General features: G+C 35.2%; 3 protein-coding genes across 4 annotated transcripts in view; 1 reads left to right on the plus strand and 2 right to left on the minus strand.

Annotated features, from left to right (window-relative positions):
• LOC134542381 (gastrula zinc finger protein XlCGF26.1-like) overlaps positions 1–1796 on the minus strand; it is a 32887-nt gene extending 31091 nt beyond the window's left edge. The window contains exon 1 of one of the 2 annotated variants that reach the window (XM_063386569.1): positions 1497–1796. In XM_063386569.1, coding sequence (XP_063242639.1) covers positions 1497–1622 — 126 coding nt within the window. In that variant the 5' untranslated portion in view covers positions 1623–1796. The remainder of the gene's footprint in view (positions 1–1496) is intronic. The other variant, XM_063386570.1, reaches the window with a different exon arrangement.
• A 29-nt stretch (positions 1797–1825) lies between these two features.
• On the plus strand, positions 1826–11423 carry LOC134542383 (uncharacterized). Its single transcript, XM_063386572.1, has 4 exons — positions 1826–2755; positions 5410–5589; positions 7781–7946; positions 10997–11423. Exons 1-4 carry the CDS (start codon positions 2611–2613, stop codon positions 11196–11198), a joined length of 693 nt encoding a protein of 230 aa, XP_063242642.1. The 5' UTR covers positions 1826–2610; the 3' UTR covers positions 11199–11423.
• A 772-nt stretch (positions 11424–12195) lies between these two features.
• LOC134542384 (peptidyl-prolyl cis-trans isomerase NIMA-interacting 4) lies at positions 12196–18207 on the minus strand. Its single transcript, XM_063386573.1, has 3 exons — positions 18037–18207; positions 14390–14509; positions 12196–12465 (listed from the first exon to the last, which is right to left on the minus strand). Exons 1-3 carry the CDS (start codon positions 18139–18141, stop codon positions 12307–12309), a joined length of 384 nt encoding a protein of 127 aa, XP_063242643.1. The 5' UTR covers positions 18142–18207; the 3' UTR covers positions 12196–12306.
• Between the last annotated feature and the right edge of the window lie 1363 nt (positions 18208–19570).

Genomic DNA, 19570 nt, shown 5'->3' on the forward strand with positions numbered 1-19570 from the left:
GTGAACACAAAATGGCACTTCAGACATGTGGTCAGTCCAAGTTCAACTTGGACTATGAGTTCTGAAACAGTCATGTTCTTCGAATAAGAAATATTACTCCCATACTTTTAACAGGAAAATATTTATAGTAATAAATGTTACTTCAAGGCTCGAGTTTATTGGTGCAAGATGCCGCCGATGGCTGTGGCAATAGCTTAGTCGCAACGTGCCTTAGTTTTTGCTCTTGTCCGGCAACTGCCCAGAGAATGTGGTGCCCTGCCGTGTTTTCACTGGTCCGGGTTTGCACCGCAACTCTGCAGTCCCGTAACCCAGCACTCGTTCCGCCTGTTCTCCCAGTCTGGGCGCTGTCCTGAAGATAGCTGTGCAGCCCCGGGTGAAACTGCTGTGAACTCGTCCTCCCGCTGCCCTTCTCCGCGATAAGCTGGCACTCCTGGAATGGTTACCTTGGACACCTTGGGAACTTCCTCTGGGAAACGCACAATCGGGAACTCAGGCTGAAACTGGTTTTTCTGGTAAAACATGGCAGTCGACTCTGTTGTGCTGTGTCCACTGTAGGTATGTCATCAAGTCCGTGCATGTCACCGCCGAACAGCCCCATCTGTTGCAAAACCGTGCTCTTGTAGTGGTTCCTCGCTCCATGGCTATCACTGCCTGCGGACGAGTCTACGATGAAGTGCCTGTCAACTCACGTCTTGCTTACATTACGTAACGTACTCATAAGACATTAAATCTTCTGTAGGCCTGGTCTGTACTTCAAAGAAGGTTGGTCACGTTTCGGCAGGCAGCTGACTGACAATAGCGCGGAGAGTGTCCAGCACACCCTCGAGAAATGTGCATCCTTCTCTGGTGGTGCAGAGTCACTGCAGTTGATTCCGGCTGCCTCTCCTTGCCTCACTATTTGCAGTCCTTGATGCCGCAAACAGAGGCAAACAGAGAGACGGGACTGTTCACACCATAACAATATAACAATGAATTATGATTGTAATTTGAATACGAATGAAAGAATTCCCACAAGACCTGACATTTTGTTTGTATTGTAATTTAGAGTGTTTGTTTGGCCAGGTTCTTTACACGTACTAAATTAAAACAACAAGCATCATGATGTACCTACCACAGGATCATGCCATTAGGCTCAAGGGATAAAATTGAATATGTGATACGGAACAATTACCATGAAACTGAATATGATTAAACAGTCTAAAAATTGTAAACGTAACAATAAAATAATGACCTCAAAAGGGGAAACTCGCTTAAATATGAACTTCAGCCTAGAAACACTCATTCATGAGGACTAATGCATTATTTAACTTTGAAGTAACCTTTTGCATGAAAATATACGAACAGATATTAAGGCTGTATCAAAGACTACAATCTACTCTATTAGTGATTTTCAATCACGACGTGCAGCGTCTCCGGCTACAATTCGATTTGTAAACTTATTGCAGATAAAAATTGTAAAGTAATCGCGATAATAATCAACACTGTATCTGTCTCACCTCTATCTGCAAATACTTCGTGATTTTCATTTCTAAACACAATTTATAACCTTCATCGTCAAAAATCCCGACGACACTGTCACTTTTCACAGCACACAAACGACACAAGTTACTTATTTCAGCCATACTATTGTGGAAATTGATTTAAGCGGCACATAATTACTGTGAAATAAGACCAGGATCTTGGTCACAAGAAGCATTTACACACATTTTGTAAAGTATTATCAATTCCACAGCTTTCCGCTGTATCACAGACGCACAGTGCACAGATGATCATTGCCAGTCAGCTGTTTTGGTTGTCATCCATGTACATCACAAATCAAAACAATAATGTAATCTGTTTATCGGTACATAATTTAGAAATTGTTTTAACTGCTTCGTGTCGGATAAACAATACTATTTAAGAAATTAAAATAAATACAATTATTTTAACTATCAGTAGCCGTCTTTCAAAATCTTTAATTAAAAAAAGCAGAACATTTTCTTCATTATTTTCTCCATGCCTTTACAATATGTTGGTTTCTCCCGCACTTGAACATTTCTGACCACTAATTACATTTATATGTACGAAAAATATCGTATTAGTATTTATTTGAAACGCCTAAGTAAAATTTATGGCACCAAAAATTCCTTAACACAATACATTAACCATTTTTTACTTTGAAGAATTCCCCTTGATGTGTTTGGAATAATGGCTTTTGTAAGTTCTCTGAAGTATCTTTTAACATGTGGCCCTGCACTTAAAAGATAAGATTCTGAAGTAACATTTTAAATCACTACACGATTGGCTGCTTATGGGTGTGTTGAGGGGAAAAGGGGGGGGGGGGGGGAAGGGAGAGATAGGGTGGTCAGTGTTTTTAGTGGAACAGGTTGAAGGGGAGGGGGGTTGAGAGGTTCTAGACAATCATCCTGCAGCCTACATCTATAAACACTCAGGTGGTGTGTTGTTTCCCTGGCTTGAGGGCAACTTTCACTCAAGTTAGGAATGTTGAAATTCTCTGAAATGGGACATAGCTGTAAATATTATTGAGGTTGTGTATAAATATTGTGGGCCGAGAGCAAACTTACCTTTACGTCTGCTGTTCAACTCGGGTAGCAAGCTGCAGGAACGACCATGGAGAAATTATCATCAGTATTACTGGGACCTGTGATTTTATCACTGGTTCTCACCAATTTCTTAGTTCGAGCTCAGTTTGCAAGTCCGCCGAAACCAGCTGGCCGGATTTTGGAGCCACCAGTTCCCACGCTGTGTGCACAAAGTGAGTACATACCTGCTTACCTGAATAACTCTAACACAGAAAACACTCCGTATGAAAGCAATATTTAAATATTTTAAATCATCATTTTGTAACTGCATACTTACTGATAAAATGATTTCAATTTCTTAAAACATTACATGCTTTCATGTAGCCAAAAATTTTATTAAAAATTATTCACAATTTTAATTATAATTACTCAAGCACAAAATAAAAAAATGTAAGGCACAAATTGTTTCAGTAGGATTTTATGAGTTAGCTTTGAATTTTTATAGTGTCATCTTGTTATCACCACTTTACATGTCTTGTTAATGACCCTAAATGTGATAACTAGTAAATGTTTTATAGTAGAACCAAAAAAACACCAAAATGCATATAAATACATCATTTAGTACAGATATTCAAGTTAAATCACAATACGAATTAAGCAGCATTCAAATTAAATATTACCTGAAATTACAAAATTGTAATATTTTAATACACAAGATTAAATAAATATTAGTTCAGCATGAATGTTGTACCAAACTGTTGGTTTGCACCCCATCAAATTGTTGGAGGAGGGGGAAATACATTTTACTCTTTTATTATTTAATTTTACTCTACTTACTGTTGATGGTGCTATTCAAATGTACAAATGCATGCAAATACACATGTGTCTTAGACATTCTAATTACAAATTTGATTTACTGGAAAAAAAGCAAGAACATACAATTAAAATTATTGAATTAAAATTTGGTATTAAGAACTACTAAATAAAGTTAAAAATAATATCTAGTTAAAAAAACACCCAATTCTCATGTCCAAAACATTTCAATTACCTACCTAAAAATAAGACCATAAAATTGTGTAGGTATAATAACGTAAATAGTGTTTTTAGAATTCATAGGGACATTTCTTACCCAGACACAATGAACTGCTGTAGTCCTATCAATTTACAGATGTATAAAAAATCAAATTTTTTTTACAAAAATTATTTTCAGAATTTTTTATTCAAAGACTAACCGTAAAAGCTTTATAGTAGATTTTATTTAATTAGAAGCATTTTAATTAATCAAAAATTTTTAGCCCAGCAAATTTTTTTATCTACAACACAAACTTATTCACAACTAGTATTTATTATCAACTATTAGGTAGGTCTACTGTATTAATCACATTTTAGTTTATCATGCCTGACTAAAAAACTACTATTTCAGCATTGCTATTTGTTTTAAGGAAGTAAAACATGGTAAAAAATAACCAACTTGGAACCAACCTGCTCAGTTTTTGACAAACTTTAAAAGGAAACTAGGTGGAGAAAATAAATTTTTAAAAAGTTCAAATCATTCCTTTAAGAGGAAAAACAAACACTAAGTATGATATTTACAACTGAGTTGAGATTTACTGCTTGAATTAGTAATTTTGTGTATTGAGAGCTATCAAGTGCATAAATTTTGGCAAATAATTTTTTTTTTTACGTTGATGTAGAAATTTATATTCATTAGTGTTTTAATAACTTCATTGGAAGTTAATCTAGCCTTTTAAAATGAGTAGGTACTTCCTTATATCGTTGCTTAAGAAACAACACCGCCTAAAAAGTGACATTTTTGTATTAGTTTTTTGTTTCCCCATGGCAATGTACCTAAGCATTTAGCGTCTTCTCACAAAGTGAATTCGCCGAAAATTCAACAGAATGTGCTGCTATGGTCTTTTTTTCTAACACGGCTATCATTTAGTTCCAGCGTGGCGCTTAACGTTATTAAGCTCTCCTGAAAAATTTGCCCTTTTGTCACATACGCGGTGTTGTTTCTTAATCGATAACTCGGGACAAGATTACATGATGAATTGCGATAAAACCAAAATAACACTGACAAGCATGTCAAAACATTGCATAAAACCGAAATTTGAGTTAATACACAACGTAGCACCAAACTGCAATTTATGTCATGGAATTAAGTAGTATTAAACTTAAACTTAATTCAAATTAAAAAAAAAAAGTAATGTTTGAAATTCAAAGAATGCCATTATTTCCAGACAAAAAATTGTACCAAAGCTTCATGTATCAAAAAAATTAATTTAATTTGGTTTCATTGTGCATTTCTTATTGGATCACTCAAACCACAGATGCTCGCTAATTTATTTTAATTGTTCCGAATTTATTTCTTATTGTAAAAATGCAGCATATAAATTTTACCATTATTTTGGTGGAGCAAGTATTACAAAACCGCTTTTTATAAAAATAAAAACAACACCGGAATCCTCTGTTTTCAAAACGAAATTGGACTAAAAATGAAACCGTAAAATCTAGTCTCAAGTGATGATATGTAAACCAGTACGCACAAATATTTAAATGAAAATTCTTAAATATCAAAACAATAATGAAACTGGACTTAAAAGGTACAAGTGACACACAGACACACAATCGATGGCTTAGAATGAAAACCTTGTATCTCATAAAATGCAAATTTTACAGCAGAGACAAAAAAACCGTGCTACCGATATACGTGGTTTCTTTTTTTCCCCGATAGAAAGCAGTAGGATGCACATTTTATTTCTTTCAGCCAAACATTTTGTGAGATACGAGGTTTTCCAGCCAAAAACATAAAAAAAACGTATTTTCGTCCAAAAATTTGAGATACGAGGTTTTCATTCTAAGCCATTGACATGGAAATGCTTCGCAGGGGTGATCCACGAGAAGTTGGACGGGAAGGGCTACTTCTACTCGTGGAAGGACGCTCGCACCGCGGGCATGGAAGTGGACTGGCTCGGCGGGCGCAACTTCTGCCGCAAGCGCTGCATGGACCTGGTGAGCCTGGAGACGAGCACCGAGAACGACTTCATCAAGAGGCGCATCGTCGAAGGTAAACCGGAGTCGACTGTCCCAACAGCTTGAGCTGACGTTCCAGTTGTTTACCGTATTCACTCGCGTAATGTCCGCACCCTTTATTTATATATCTTTAAAAGAAAAAATTTAAAACTCGCATAATGTCCGCACCCCATTTTTTTGGCCAAAAATGTGGTCAAATTACTGCGGACATTACGCGAGTGATTACGGTAAATTGCAGTGCATCTGTGGTAACAATGTCGTCTACTAACACCTGGTGAACCAATCTCAGGAATCTTCCATAATGTTTAAATTAAATTTGCTTATAAGTTTTTTATATCACATTGTTATTGACTGCTATAGAGTCTCGATTAACTGAGGTTCAGAATCATCCGAGTCACCCTGAAAGTGCCATTACCGGCAAATACTGTTGAAACATTTGCTCAAGGGCCTAGAAAATGATGTAACTTTGTCGAAAGCGTAAAAAATTAACCTCAAAGGTTCCATTTACTCGTTGGGCTGATCATGGAGTGACGTGAAAGAATCTACACTGAAGAGAAGCTGGAAAAACACCATCTGAGAAACCATACCATTGGGCTAACTGAAAACCAAAATTCTCTTATTCTTCACATGACATCAGAGATTATGCTTATGCGAGGTCGCCGCGGTCCACATTTACTCTGTTAATTGACACATTTCTGTATAAAAAAATAAAACATAATATGAAATAGATCTTCTATTCACCAAAAGTATGAAGATTTTTATCAAGCTACATTTTCAAAAATAATTTCCACGTGATTTAAGTACTCAGTTTTAAACTATTTATTTAAATTTAAAGTGGTACTATGAATTGAAGTGAGGCATCAAAAAAAAACATAAGATTAGGAAAAGACAGCTTGAAGTTACTATTTTGTGACTTTCCACATGGTTGACATTTATTCCAGGACTTTTTGGTCTTTTGTAATCTGAAGAAAGCTTGGTTAAACAATTCTGAAACTTATCAGTTAACCAGAATAATTTGTACACATTTTTCAATAATACAGAGTAGTATAGCTCATATGCCAAACTATTGGTTGAGCATGAAAAGTACCAAAAACATTCGCTTACTTTATAAACTCTCATATCAAGTAACATTTTCTTGTAACTCTGATGTGCAATGTTTTGATGAGCATTAAATTCTTTCTTGCTATGTTAAAATAAAAAATTATTTAATTAATTTTATAATAATCAAAAAATGTTTTGTAATCATTTTTATTTTACAACTATTATTTATTTTTACTGAGTTAATTTGAAGAAAAATAATTATGCATTCTTACAAAAAAAATATTATGAGCACATTTTTTAAGCAGTTTAAATATTTGAAAGTTTCGCAATATAAATAATAGGATAGATAAGTTTTATCATTAACTACCTTAATTAATAAAAAAAAATTGTGTTCTTTATTCCTAAAAATTATGATTTATTCCCACGTAACATGTTAGTTATTTAATTTTCCTGTCATTGTCACTACTATTTAAAGTCTATTCCTGTAAATTTATATTTAGGTCCCACAGCCAGTAAGAGTGACACTCAAGCTTTGTACACAATTTTCAAGATAAGGTGACACTATTTTTGACAGGTGCCTAAGAAAACATTCAGAATTTGACATGTATATTGTGATGTAATAAAAACAAAACAAAAAAAAACACAAAAAAAATTTGTGCAACAACAGACTGGCTAGTTTCATATAATAGATAAATTATTGGTTGATTTTATAATATAAAGTAAAGCCTTGTTAAGGAGTTTCTCAAGATAGGTCTATTTCAAAATTTAAGACTTACTGAGAATGAAAACTTCATAAGTGGGCAAAACTGTATGTATTAGCCTTAATAAGTCAAGTACTATTTTTTTTTTTTTTTTTTTTAATTTAAAATGCAGGAAATGTTCTTAAGTGGGGATTTTCTCAAAAAAGTACTTTAACGCACCAGTTTTCAAAATCTGAATGTTTTCTGAAGTACTTGTCAAAAATTTCACTTTAGCTTGAACACTGTGTAGAGGGGCGTATGCAGGATAAAAAAAAGAGTGGGGGGAGTTATTCCCCCCTACAAAACACTAAAAAAAATCTATAATTTCCATAAAAAAAAAAAGCAGACAGAGGTTTTAACCCCCTGAAATGAAAAATTTGTGCGTATGCTACTGATTGCGTGTACTGGCAGCAAACAACTAGGTGAATGTCACGTGTTCCCCAGGAAACGTGAAGTACGTGTGGACGAGCGGGCGGCTGTGCGACTTCAACGGCTGTGACCGCCCGGACCTGCAGCCCCTCCCTGTGAACGGCTGGTTCTGGACGGCAGATCTGCGCAAACTGTCTCCGACGACGGACCGCGCTCAGAACGACTGGAGCGAGTCCGGAGGGTGAGTGAATCAACGAATCTCATCGACACTTCATGTTTGAAGTCATTGTGAGGGACAAGTTTTTATGGTAAATTGAAATAACACTGAAATGCAAGTTAAGTCATGATACAAATGTAATTTTAAAAAAAAACCTACTCTAATCTCCAAAACATTATTTATTATTTAACACCCAAAATTCAATAAAACCAGTTGTTTTTAGTATAAATTGTTTTACAAATACAACACTAACTACTTTATTTTTACATTACGCCATGTTCTGATGTGTACTACATGCCTGCTGATTTTGTTTTTCTTACAAAATAATGTTTAAGACATTGATGTAATCAATTTTTTTTTATAAAACTGTAGCTTCTGTTACAATTAAATGACACTGGTTTGGCAAAAATTAAAGCATTAAGAAATAGTTTATTCCTCATATAAATAATATTGTACTACATTATAAAAAAGAGCACTTATAAAATACGTGTTGAGATGAATGCATCACAGAAAGCTCAGACCTCACCAACTAGCTATGATATGAATCGCACAGTACATACATCACTTTGTTATTGCTCGCGTGAGCGGATGGGATGGAATGCTACGAAGGATGCACACAGTGCTGTGTGTGTGGTAATTGGTGAATTTTTTTTTGTGTGCTGTAAAGGTACATTTTTGTCAACCCAGGGGAAAAGATAACTGCCTTAGCTGTTTAGATAACCATCACCCGCAGCTGCATAAGGGGGATAAAGGCCAGATATTTTTCTGTTTCATAGTATCCCACATGTTGTACTGCCGTGCTACTGTAATTCTAGCATTGTGCGTTCGCTCACGAAGACATTCACTGTTGGTCTGGTGGCGTGGAAAGGGAAAAAATTAAAGAGGCCAGGTCTCGCCTACCGTAAAGAGGAAAACATTATACACAGTTGAACATTCCTGAAATTATATAGAAATAAAATAAACTGTTTTTCCTTGGTCACGTCAAATCCACGCTATTTTCCTGGTTTTCACGGTTGGAAGACATACCATAGGTATCAATGTTCTTTGTTTTCAGATATCATATCTCATATGTAATACAGTAGGACCCCTCATATCCGACCTTCCCACAACCGACTCCTCCGGATATCCGACCTAGTCTGCGTGGTTGGCGAGCCTGTTCAGACTTGAAAATGTGACGCATCTACATGTTTCCGTGTCTCAAACTGTCAGTTCAGCCGTGATTGTTGGTGTAGAATGTGCTCGTACTATAATCTTGTACTGTCCTATGTTTTTTTTTTTTAACGTAACATAATGTATTGTGGGCAAAAAAAAAGTGGAGAGACACTTCCGCAAAATCAAAATTAGGCAAAACTGAAACTAAAAATACATTACTGAATCCTTTAAATAAGGTATGCTTACATTGTATTCATCTTCTCATTTATAATTTAACAAAAGTAAATGTTTTAAATGTATACAGTAACATTTTTTACAAATAAAGTTGTATTACTATACATACTGTATAGCTGGGAAAGGGGTATATATATATTTTTTTGCTCCTAAGGATATCCGACCTTTTGGCCATTCCGACCATGGCCCGGTCCCGCCATGGTCGGATATGTGAGGTTCTACTGTATTAATATTACACATTACTCAAGTATTTTTTGTTTTCTTGTGTCTATGTGTTATTTTGTTTTGACTTTAGTTGTGGCATCTTGTGTCTTTTTTGTATTGTGGTGCCTGACTTATGAGTGATGCCTGCATGCAAGTGATGACTCTCTTGTGGACCTTGCCTGCATGTATGTAGTGCCTGTCCTACATTGCAGTGCCCACCTCATAGTCCCAATTTTTTTTTTTGGTTAGTACTGTCAGTCAGTCTTATGTTTTGTTTATTGTGTATCTGTATTTAAGTTGTGCGTATATCTGAAGTTAACTAGCCTTAACTGTTTATAAGCATGTTAAAAATAAAAAATAAGTAAATAAAAATGAGCTGAGGGTAGATGAGTAGTTCTGTTTCTGAATTTTGTTTATAAAATCTTTTTTAAGAGTGAAAAAGGCCAATATGCAAGTTTTCAAAATAATTTTTAGGCATGAAATATCTGGTACACATTCTTAAATAGCACTCCAGAGACTTACATTATACCACCTTTATCTTCATTTCTCAACCATATGTCATGTAATCTTACCGTTGGCCTATGCACGATGAGACGAATGCGTGCCAGTCCACACAGCCTTGTGCTTGGATGCGATACTGTTCTAGAAGCACCAGCGAGAATCACACTTATCATTCCGCCTCACAAACACTACTACAACCCTGACTAGGCGGGACCCTGAATCCTACTTGTGGTCAGTGGGCGGTTTCCAGCCTCACTGGCCGTCGGGCCGATCAACTCCTTCAGGTGGATGACCTTCCCTTTATATAGGGAGAAAGCGCGGGAATGAAGAGAAAGGAAGGGAGGGGCGAACTAACTCCCCTTTGGAAGGACTGAGATGCGCGTGCATAAATTTTGCTGAAATTTCCCTGCCCTGGTGGTGGAAGTATAAACTAGATATTAATAATTAAAAAGAAAAGATAAACGTGGCATAAATAATTATATGTACATACATATATATTCAATCCTATGTATTAAAAAGTATTTAAACTTAATTTCACAACTTAATTTATACTCTTATAAAATATTAATATATTTGGTAGATCGCCGGTCACAAGATGGCGTCCCAATGTAAATGTTCAGCTGTGGCGAAAGAAAAATATCCATTTGTGTACATAACTCGTCCATATTTACTATTATATCCCCAAGTATGTATGTGAGATTATAGCAACGTAAAAAATAAAGGGCGAAGATGGTTGGTTGCTTTAATGAATTATTCTATTGTTCGTCGCTTTGTTTATAACCTACGATGTCGCACAGATTCCTCGCCGCATATTACGTGAGTAGGCCTACTGCCGAAATACCTTTTTCCCTGAATTGCTTCTGAGCTTATTAAAACTTGTTTTGGGTTTAATTATGATATAAAGTAACGTGATATTTAATATAGAGAGGGCGGGCAAGCGTCATACCCTAAACAGTGTTGTGCTCAGCTGAATCCGCCCGCAGGCTGAAGCTGCCGCAGCCGGACAACCGCGAGGCCCAGCAGGGCGGCGCGCCGGAGAGCTGCCTGGCCATGCTCAACAACTTCTACGGCGACGGCGTGCACTGGCACGACGTGGCCTGCCACCACCGCAAGCCCTTCGTGTGCGAGGAGAATGACGCCCTGCTGCAGTACGTGCGCTACATCACACCCGGCCTGCGTGTGTAGCCGGGGGTCTCCCCCCCCCTCGCCCCTCACACCCCTCAGAGACAGCGAGCACTTTCCAGGAATCAACACCACTGCTGCAAATGAATGCTCGAGTGTCGCCAGAGAGGATTCGTTAAATTGTGGATCTGCAGGTTCCACGGGCTCATGACGTGTTAAAAAAGTTATAAAAGAATGTTAACAGATTTTACAACTATGTAGATGATTAAAAAAAATTTTGTACCCAAATTTTTATTTTCCGTTGCTGCTTCTTAAAGCATACTTCTTTACAACTTCCTAGTTAGAATATACTTTAAAAGCTTTTGAAGCATTTGTCTGAAAATGTTGTTGTGTACAACATTTGACTTGTATCTTATTTCTTAAAATTTGAAAAATTTTCACAGACAGAAACCTCATTCCTAAAGTAAAATATAATTATAGATATTAATAGCACGTAATTATAATGAACCATGATTGAAGTAGTATATGCCTATATATATAATATACTTTTGATTAAATAAAGTGTAAGCATTAAAGATAAAATATTGTTTAGAATATACAAATATATTAATTAAAATATAAATACTTTACAACAATACAGTATACAGTATTTCCTTAACACTTAAATATGTTAGGATATACATCAAAATTGATACATCCATATTTGTTTTACCTTTACTTATTACTATTAGGATTTTATTTGTTATGTAGCAGCATTTTCAAGTTTGTTTAGCTGAACTGCTTAAAAGAACTTTTAATGAAATGTGTTATAAATTCCAAAACAAAGTTTTTCACTAATCTTATCACAATTACTTCATAAGACACTTATCTCTTCTTCTAACCCTATATCAAAACATTTTGTCAACTCCATTATGCAACAATGATTTCTGATCATCCTTACCATTACTATAAAATATCTAACGAGAATAATGAGAAAGTCATCTCCTTTACATTTACAAAACGTAAAGAAGTATTCGTCCATAATAGATAATGATAAGTTGGGGAAAAAATCATAGTTCAGTTTAGTTACAGAAATTTTTATGAACATAATTCACAGTCCACTTAATTTACAAATGTACACAGATAAGAATATTACCTATATAAGTAGTTCAAGAATTAATTATAAAAGCAATCACTTCTTTCCTTCCACCATAATTATGTGGTAGCCAAACTTGGTCTTCACGGGGGGATCGGTGTACACAGGGCTGGCAACCGTTGACACGGGCAAGGCGAACGCTGCTTCCTGAAAGGGCCCCACCATGGAGCCCCGGGTCATCCAGCCAAGGTCCCCCTGTAGCACATCACCATACTCACAACACTTCAGAGAAGGGTTTATTTTAATTAGGTAAGAGTAAGCATTATCTCGGCACACATGGTTTCTATTATCAAAATAAAGAACAAACTAAAAAAAAAAAATTTAACAGTGAGTCACTTAGAATAAAAATTAATTTTTACCATGAGGTGTCGTTCACACTAGCCCAATAGGCAATATTTCTTAAACATGCGATAAGCATAGTATGATACGTGCTTTGTACATTGCCATGTTCGTGTATTTGTTCACGTGTTAGCGCCTGGTAAAATAAATTTCATGGATTTAAATAAATTGTTGGCTTGGACTTACTTTTCATATCTCACTGCTAATCGGGCAGACTTAAATTTTTATAACTCTGCTATTTACTTTTGCCCGCTCCCGGCATTTGGATGGAGACGTTTCCTTTTTATGGAGAAACTGCCTAGTCAGGGAGCGTGGATGGGGGTAGCTAACTGTGTGGAACAGTAGCGAGATTATTTTACCAAAGTTCAAGTCAAAATTCACTGTAAATGTTTGTAATATTGCCAAATGGATGTGGCCATTATAAATACTTAAAAGGAGTAAACAAATAGGATTAAAAGTGTATGACCTAATTTTATCACTATTTTGCAGTTTAGACTTTGTTTAACTTCACAGCAATCATAAAATTAAATTAATAAAACCTTATTTCATGTAATATTGCAAATGGTGAACATTACTTGTCCCTATCAAGAGATAATCATTTGATTTGGGTAACACAACAAAAATATCAAATCAAAATTCTTCCTTTGTAAAATTTAAGAAATTTTTGAAGTTTCTAGCCTCAAGTAATTCCCAATACCATCCCATTTCCTGCAGGAAATAATGCTTCGTGCTCAAAATTTTCCCGAACCAAAATTCCTCATTCTGCCAAGCTATAGTATAACTGTATGCATGTGTATATGTATATCAGTACATAATAATTATTAGTGTAATTGCACTTCCTTATAATATTTACATATAACAAGCACATGCCTATAAAAATATACATATAAAATAACATACAGGATAGTTACAATATGGCATTTTACAGTATGTATGCACTATCACCATCTGAACAAAAAATGTGTACAAAGTCTGGGTGATGGCATACCGGAGCATGAAATTTTCCCCTTAAATTACTCTCCTAAGGAATTACCATGACTTTTCCAAGTTTCAAATTAAATTCCCTGAAATTCCCTGACTTTTCCTGACCAATTTCAACTTCCTGACTTTCCAGATGTGGACTTCCTGTTAGTGTAAATTTGTGATGAAACACGACATGCAGGACAGCTTCTGTGAAATATTTAAAGGAATAATCTTCAAAGAATAGTAATGACTAGAAAATAATATAGGTCCAACACTTAAGTGTTTGAGCTTGAATCTTAAGGGGCCCGCCTCGTCAGGGGTGTATGTGTGTTAGTGAGGCGGGATGATAAGCGCGATGCTCGATGGTATTTCTAGTGCGGTGACCGTATTTTTATATTACGGGGAAATGAAGATAAAGGTGTAATGCAAGTCCCTTAAGTGCTTTCAAGAATCTGTACCACTCGTTTTACACCTAAAAATTACTCTGAAAACATGCGTTTCAGCCATTTTAACTCTTCTAGAAATACAGTTTAAAAACATGATCCAAAATTAAAAGTACTTTTCGGGCCTCAGCGAACTCTTAAATGCTTTTATTAAACATACCCCACTCGGATATCTTGAGTAGGTTTGAAATCGCGTTGTTTTTCCTGAAGCTCTGCGCACCGTGTGTGTGGCCAGGTAGGCGGGCCCCTTAAGTCTTCTTCACTCCTAAATAATGCTGGCCAGAGCTTACACAAGCAAATGGAATGGAACCTGAAGATGTGATGTCTACCATCACGGCTCCGTGCGAGCCGCTTATAACACACTGAAACTTTACCCCTTGCCGCGCCTTGTCTTCACTGTACTGGGCCGCAACATCGGGGAACTTCATCCCTCCTTTCAGTTTCTCGAGTGCTTCCAGGACTTTCGACTGCTTCTCGCACAGAACGTGTCGCACCTTGAAAAGTACACGCAACACTGATCACCATTTGAATGCTACAGTAATTTGAGTACAGCATATATTTCAGTACTTCAGTAATTTAGGTACTTAATAGTTTTCCTCCTAGCCATAGCTACAACCACAAAGTTCAGTAAAATAACATGACTATCATACTATCATACAGTTTAAATAAATGTATTAGTATCCAAACGCGGGGTTTATATTAATAATAAAATCAACGAAGCAATATTTTCCTGCTGTTTCATCACTTCAAAATGTTGATTGGGTCTTGTAAACACAGAATGGTAATGGGAATTGGAATGAATATACTTAGAAAATATTTATTATATTATGTAAATACATAAATACCTTAAAAGTTACCAAGAAAAAAAAATAATTATGTTCTACCAAACCAGCATGCAAATTAGTACAGGAAGCTATATACCAAATAACACCTTACTTGAGCAGAAAGCTGAACTGTATTTAAATAACTGATAAAACAGATAACACCTTTCTTAAACAAAAATATTAACACATTAATCACTTTATGTTTTATCAATCCCTAGCAAATGGCTAATGTTAAAAAGTTAGGATAGCTTCATTTTTACTCCAAGTTAATAATACTTAATTTATAGTAAAAAAAACCTACAACTCTGAATTACAGGCCAATATTATCTTTAAAGTGGATTCACAACTTTCTTTTTAGCATGCAAGGCTATGTAACTTTCTTACTTGCATTTACTCATGCATGAAACATTTAATAAAATCAAATATTCCTCTAATACTAACCCTGAAACTCCAAAATCAATGTAGAAAACAACATTAAGTACGTAAAGAAGCTCAGAAAATAGTTTAATCAAAAACAGTTTACTGTCATTCAAAAACACTGTAGAAATTTTTATAATACTGAGAAATCAGGAAAAAAATTATGTACATGATTATTTATTCAACATAAAAAATATGTCTAATTTTCTTACTAATATGTGAATGCATGTTTAAAATGCAAGATTAAAATTATTTAAAATTCAAATGATGACTTTTTTAGTTCATTACAATTTCAATAATAATGTATAAATATGGAAAAAAATTACGAAAAGTTCACGTGGGACGTTTGTACGAATAGGAAACTAAACGGGACACGTTCAAAATACGATACCGGCCTTACTATTGGTCAGAAATAAAGTAGGGGAAATGTATGATGTCATGGAAGTCGGTCAATGACAATAAACTGTATTGCAGAACGAAGGAATATAGAGTAGGAAGGTATCTGAAGTAGTACCAATATTTGATTGCGCCATGAAAAAAAAAATCAAATGTTAGTGTGAATTTTGGAGGGATTGTAGAACGAGGAGTGAATTTAAAAGTAAAATAAATGATGTTTACTAAGTGAAAAAAATAAGTACCTACACAATCAATAAGTAATAAGTAGGTATGAAGAAATTTATTGAATGTTTATGGAAATAAGTCATGAGAGAAAAGCAAGGTCATCTTTATTTATATTAATATAATGGTGAAGTGTAGAGAAAGAATGTGTCATTGTAGAAAACAGGAAACCGAAGGTTCATGTATCGAGATTTAGAAAAAATAAAATGGAGGAATGAAATTTTTTTGGCATAAATTTAATATCAACAAGAGAGATATTGACCGGAAACGATTGTTGCCCTAAAGCGAAGAAAGATAAGTGGTTTTTAAAGAATGTTAAATGTTTGCGATTTGGAGTTGTGTATCATGTGCATTTGTTTCGATGTGTTAGGCAAGAGGTGTGTTGTTTGCAATGTTCGGTGAAATAGTTTATTCGGTTAGGTGAATTATAAAATGAAGTAGGTAATGTAAAAAAGGCTTGTTTTTATATAGGTTGGTTTTTAAATTGTTGAAGTGATAAAAACAAAGCAAAAGTTTTTGTGAGGGTAGGTTAGCTAATAACATCAGAAGATCCTGCACATAAAATGATTGTGAAGTAAGATAGAATTATGATTGTAGGTTGAAAATAAAACCATTAAATTCAACTTATGATCCTAATTCATTATTATAAGACAATTTTTTTTTTATGTACAGGATCATCCAAAGTACTGAATTAAAACAGCAAGTATCATGTACCACAGAATCAAGCGAACAGGATTATGCCATCAGGATCGTTCGACATACTGAACTAAAACAGCAAGTATCATCTACCACAGGATCAAGCCTACAGGATCATGCCATCAGGATCCAGGAATAAACTTGGATACAAGAAACACCATACATAACAAACACAGAATATACGACAGCTGTAAAAAGAATTCCCTGGAAAGACTGCAAAATTCAAAGTGTCAGCTAATTCAGTGCACAGAAAGTATTCCTTACAGAAAATGAACGATGTTAACAATTCAATTCAAATTTTATGATCTCATTAGATTCGTTTGTTACAAGATCACTCAACATAGTACGTACTTTAAATGCTATGTAACAAAACAAACATTTCATAATAAAATTACATACTACTTATTCTAATAAAACAAAAAACATGAAATTCAAGCATTAATTATTCCTTACAACTGCAATACAGTCATTATTTAAACTAATTTCATTATTACAACACCTAAATTGACTAAATTTTTTTTAAAAACCCATACTGGTAAACATACACAATGAATGTCGGCGATTGCGTGAATACATAAGTATTGTAATGTAAGCTGTAAACTGTTATTTCTTCACAAACCTGTGGGAATTAAAAAAACCTTCTTTGTAGGGTTAATTCAGGAATGTCTCTTGTAGGTATATGGAAAACATATATTCCTTTTTATCACTGTAAATAAGGAATGGCTGCAACAGCGTAAAAGCACGGGTATTGTAATGCAAGATATCAATTTTTTTTTTTTTTTTACAAACTAGTAGGAATTACAAAACCATCCCTTGGGATTAATTTATGGATGTGTGTAGTGTGTGAAAACCATGTTTTCCGATATTTTTTTCTTTCCGTTCTAATAAGCCGCGACGTCCAATAATTACCTAAATTAGCACTAACCACCTGGGCCACCCATATTCTTCACTATTTTCTTGAAATGGAAAACAAATTAGGGTAGAAAACAGTCTTGGCTCCAGCCGTAACATATTGAAATTTAAGTCACCAAGTTTGCAAAAAAAAAGTCTGGTCTACGCTATATTCCTAAGGATATTTGGAGAACTACTGGATTAAGTTGCAGCTAGTATGAAGAAGCAGTATGGAGGTGACAAAAATAAAGGCAATCTCTCGTCGAAAACAATACTATTATAGCACAAACCAAATTTATGTCACTATATTCACATTACAGGTAACATTAACAATAATTTCACACAATGTCAATTCAAAAATACTATTTTTCACATGCGGCTACCGTAACCTAACCTCTACTTTAAATGGTTTTTAAGGGGGAACCACTTAATAAAAGTTCAGTTTCATGTATTAAAAAGTAGGAAATAATGTTGGAAAATATGACAACTGTAAGTAAATTCTTGTAGCGAAAATCCAAAATAAACAATATACAAACGCTCATATATAGCCCAAAATTTATTACACAAATCATCACCTTCACGGCAGAGCCACCCTTCTTTTCTTTAGCTGCACCTTTTTCTTCGTCTGTTTTACCTTTCGTTGCTGCTTTCGATGAACTTCCGCCTTTTTTAGGTGGCATATTAAAAATATGTCCCCTAACCTAAAAAAATATAAACATACCATAACCATAAACACAAAGAAATATTATTCAGTGTCACCAACCCTTGTGACTATCATTTCCTGAATCACATACAAAAAATTAAATGGTGCTTCCTTGGTAATTAAGTTATACATTGAATAGCAATTTACATTACAAAGAGTGTTTTTTAAAACACGCGTTTTAACCATTTAGATAGTAAAAAAACTATGCTTCAAAATGTTATGGAATACTTTTTTGTAAGAGACTACTAAGAAATCTTCAACAGTTTTAAAAAATTTTCATATTTGAAAGCCTATGTAATATGTAAGATAAATAGACTTTGCTATTACATATTGCCGTAATGTTTTTGGAGCAATCAGATCACTTGCTATCCAAAGCGAAGTAGAAACTGTGGTGAAAATTATCATGTAGTACTCTCCATCTATTCTTTAAATCAGTCATATTCTCTCATCAAACGCTTTTAACTCTAACAAAGATCTAATAGTTAAAACATTTCAATAGTGGAAACTTTCCTTCCTTAAGGATAGAGTTGTGTTGTACTTCATTATGAAGAACATCGTGTGGTCTGTGGCTTCCTCACCACGTCCGGTTTTTTTTTATTTATTTAATTTTTAACCTAACCTAACTAAAACTAAGTGTGTTGAGGAGGGTTCCGGGTTAGGGAGGGAGACTAAGTGCATATCAGGCCGAAGCCCATATGCTCTAAACATGCAGGGGTTAGCCATGCAGGAGGGGTAGCATGCATTGACGTCGTCCCGACCATGGCCTCTAAGCCCATGCTCCGCACCGTTAGTACCAGATCCAGTTTTCGGAGCGCACTCCTAGCCCAGCGGGAATGAGTCAGGCGAGCGCCTCGGGCATCACCCCATTAGACTCAAATAAACTTAAGGGCACGAAACCCCAGGGGCTCGACCCTATAAAACAATTAAGGAACGAGACACTAGGGGCGATATTCCAAGATGTTTGAGTAAGGTAGCGCATATGCAGTGCCTTGTTGGGCAACTGCCGTACCCTAACTCTCGGGTCGTATTCCAAAACATGTCCTAACTGAACCCCTGTAAGGTATCAGATCGGCAGCCATTTTAATAAACGAGGACTTGTGCGAGGCTATAAACAGTTGTACTTTGTGGAATCCATCGTAATTTTAGCTTATTTTTTTTTAACTATGGAATTATAATGTGAAATAAAATATTTAATTTTGGTTGTACAAGAATAAACGATGAATTTTTGGCAGTATTTATGTTTGCTGTTTTTTTAAGATATTAGGGGGGGGGGAAGAAAATTATAATCGTAAAAGTTCCGTTAAAGTTCATTAAAAAGGAAAAAATATATATATACAGTTATGGATCAAATCGGCAACAGATAGGACACCAAAAATCAGTGCCCTAAAAATAAGGGACTGGCCGTG

Source organism: Bacillus rossius (assembly GCF_032445375.1).
Source record: "Bacillus rossius redtenbacheri isolate Brsri chromosome 4 unlocalized genomic scaffold, Brsri_v3 Brsri_v3_scf4_2, whole genome shotgun sequence".
Taxonomy (NCBI): domain Eukaryota; kingdom Metazoa; phylum Arthropoda; class Insecta; order Phasmatodea; family Bacillidae; genus Bacillus; species Bacillus rossius.

Excerpts from the sequence above, each read along its gene's own strand:
- LOC134542383 (XM_063386572.1), top strand. The coding sequence starts at position 2,611 with ATGGAGAAATTATCATCAGTATTACTGGGACCTGTGATTTTATCACTG. Across the intron at positions 2,756-5,409 it reads TCCCACGCTGTGTGCACAAA|GGGTGATCCACGAGAAGTTG; the intron begins GTGAGTACATAC and ends AATGCTTCGCAG. Across the intron at positions 5,590-7,780 it reads CAAGAGGCGCATCGTCGAAG|GAAACGTGAAGTACGTGTGG; the intron begins GTAAACCGGAGT and ends CGTGTTCCCCAG.
- LOC134542384 (XM_063386573.1), bottom strand. The coding sequence starts at position 18,141 with ATGCCACCTAAAAAAGGCGGAAGTTCATCGAAAGCAGCAACGAAAGGT. Across the intron at positions 14,510-18,036 it reads AGGGTGGCTCTGCCGTGAAG|GTGCGACACGTTCTGTGCGA; the intron begins GTGATGATTTGT and ends GTACTTTTCAAG. Across the intron at positions 12,466-14,389 it reads AAGACAAGGCGCGGCAAGGG|GGGGACCTTGGCTGGATGAC; the intron begins GTAAAGTTTCAG and ends GATGTGCTACAG.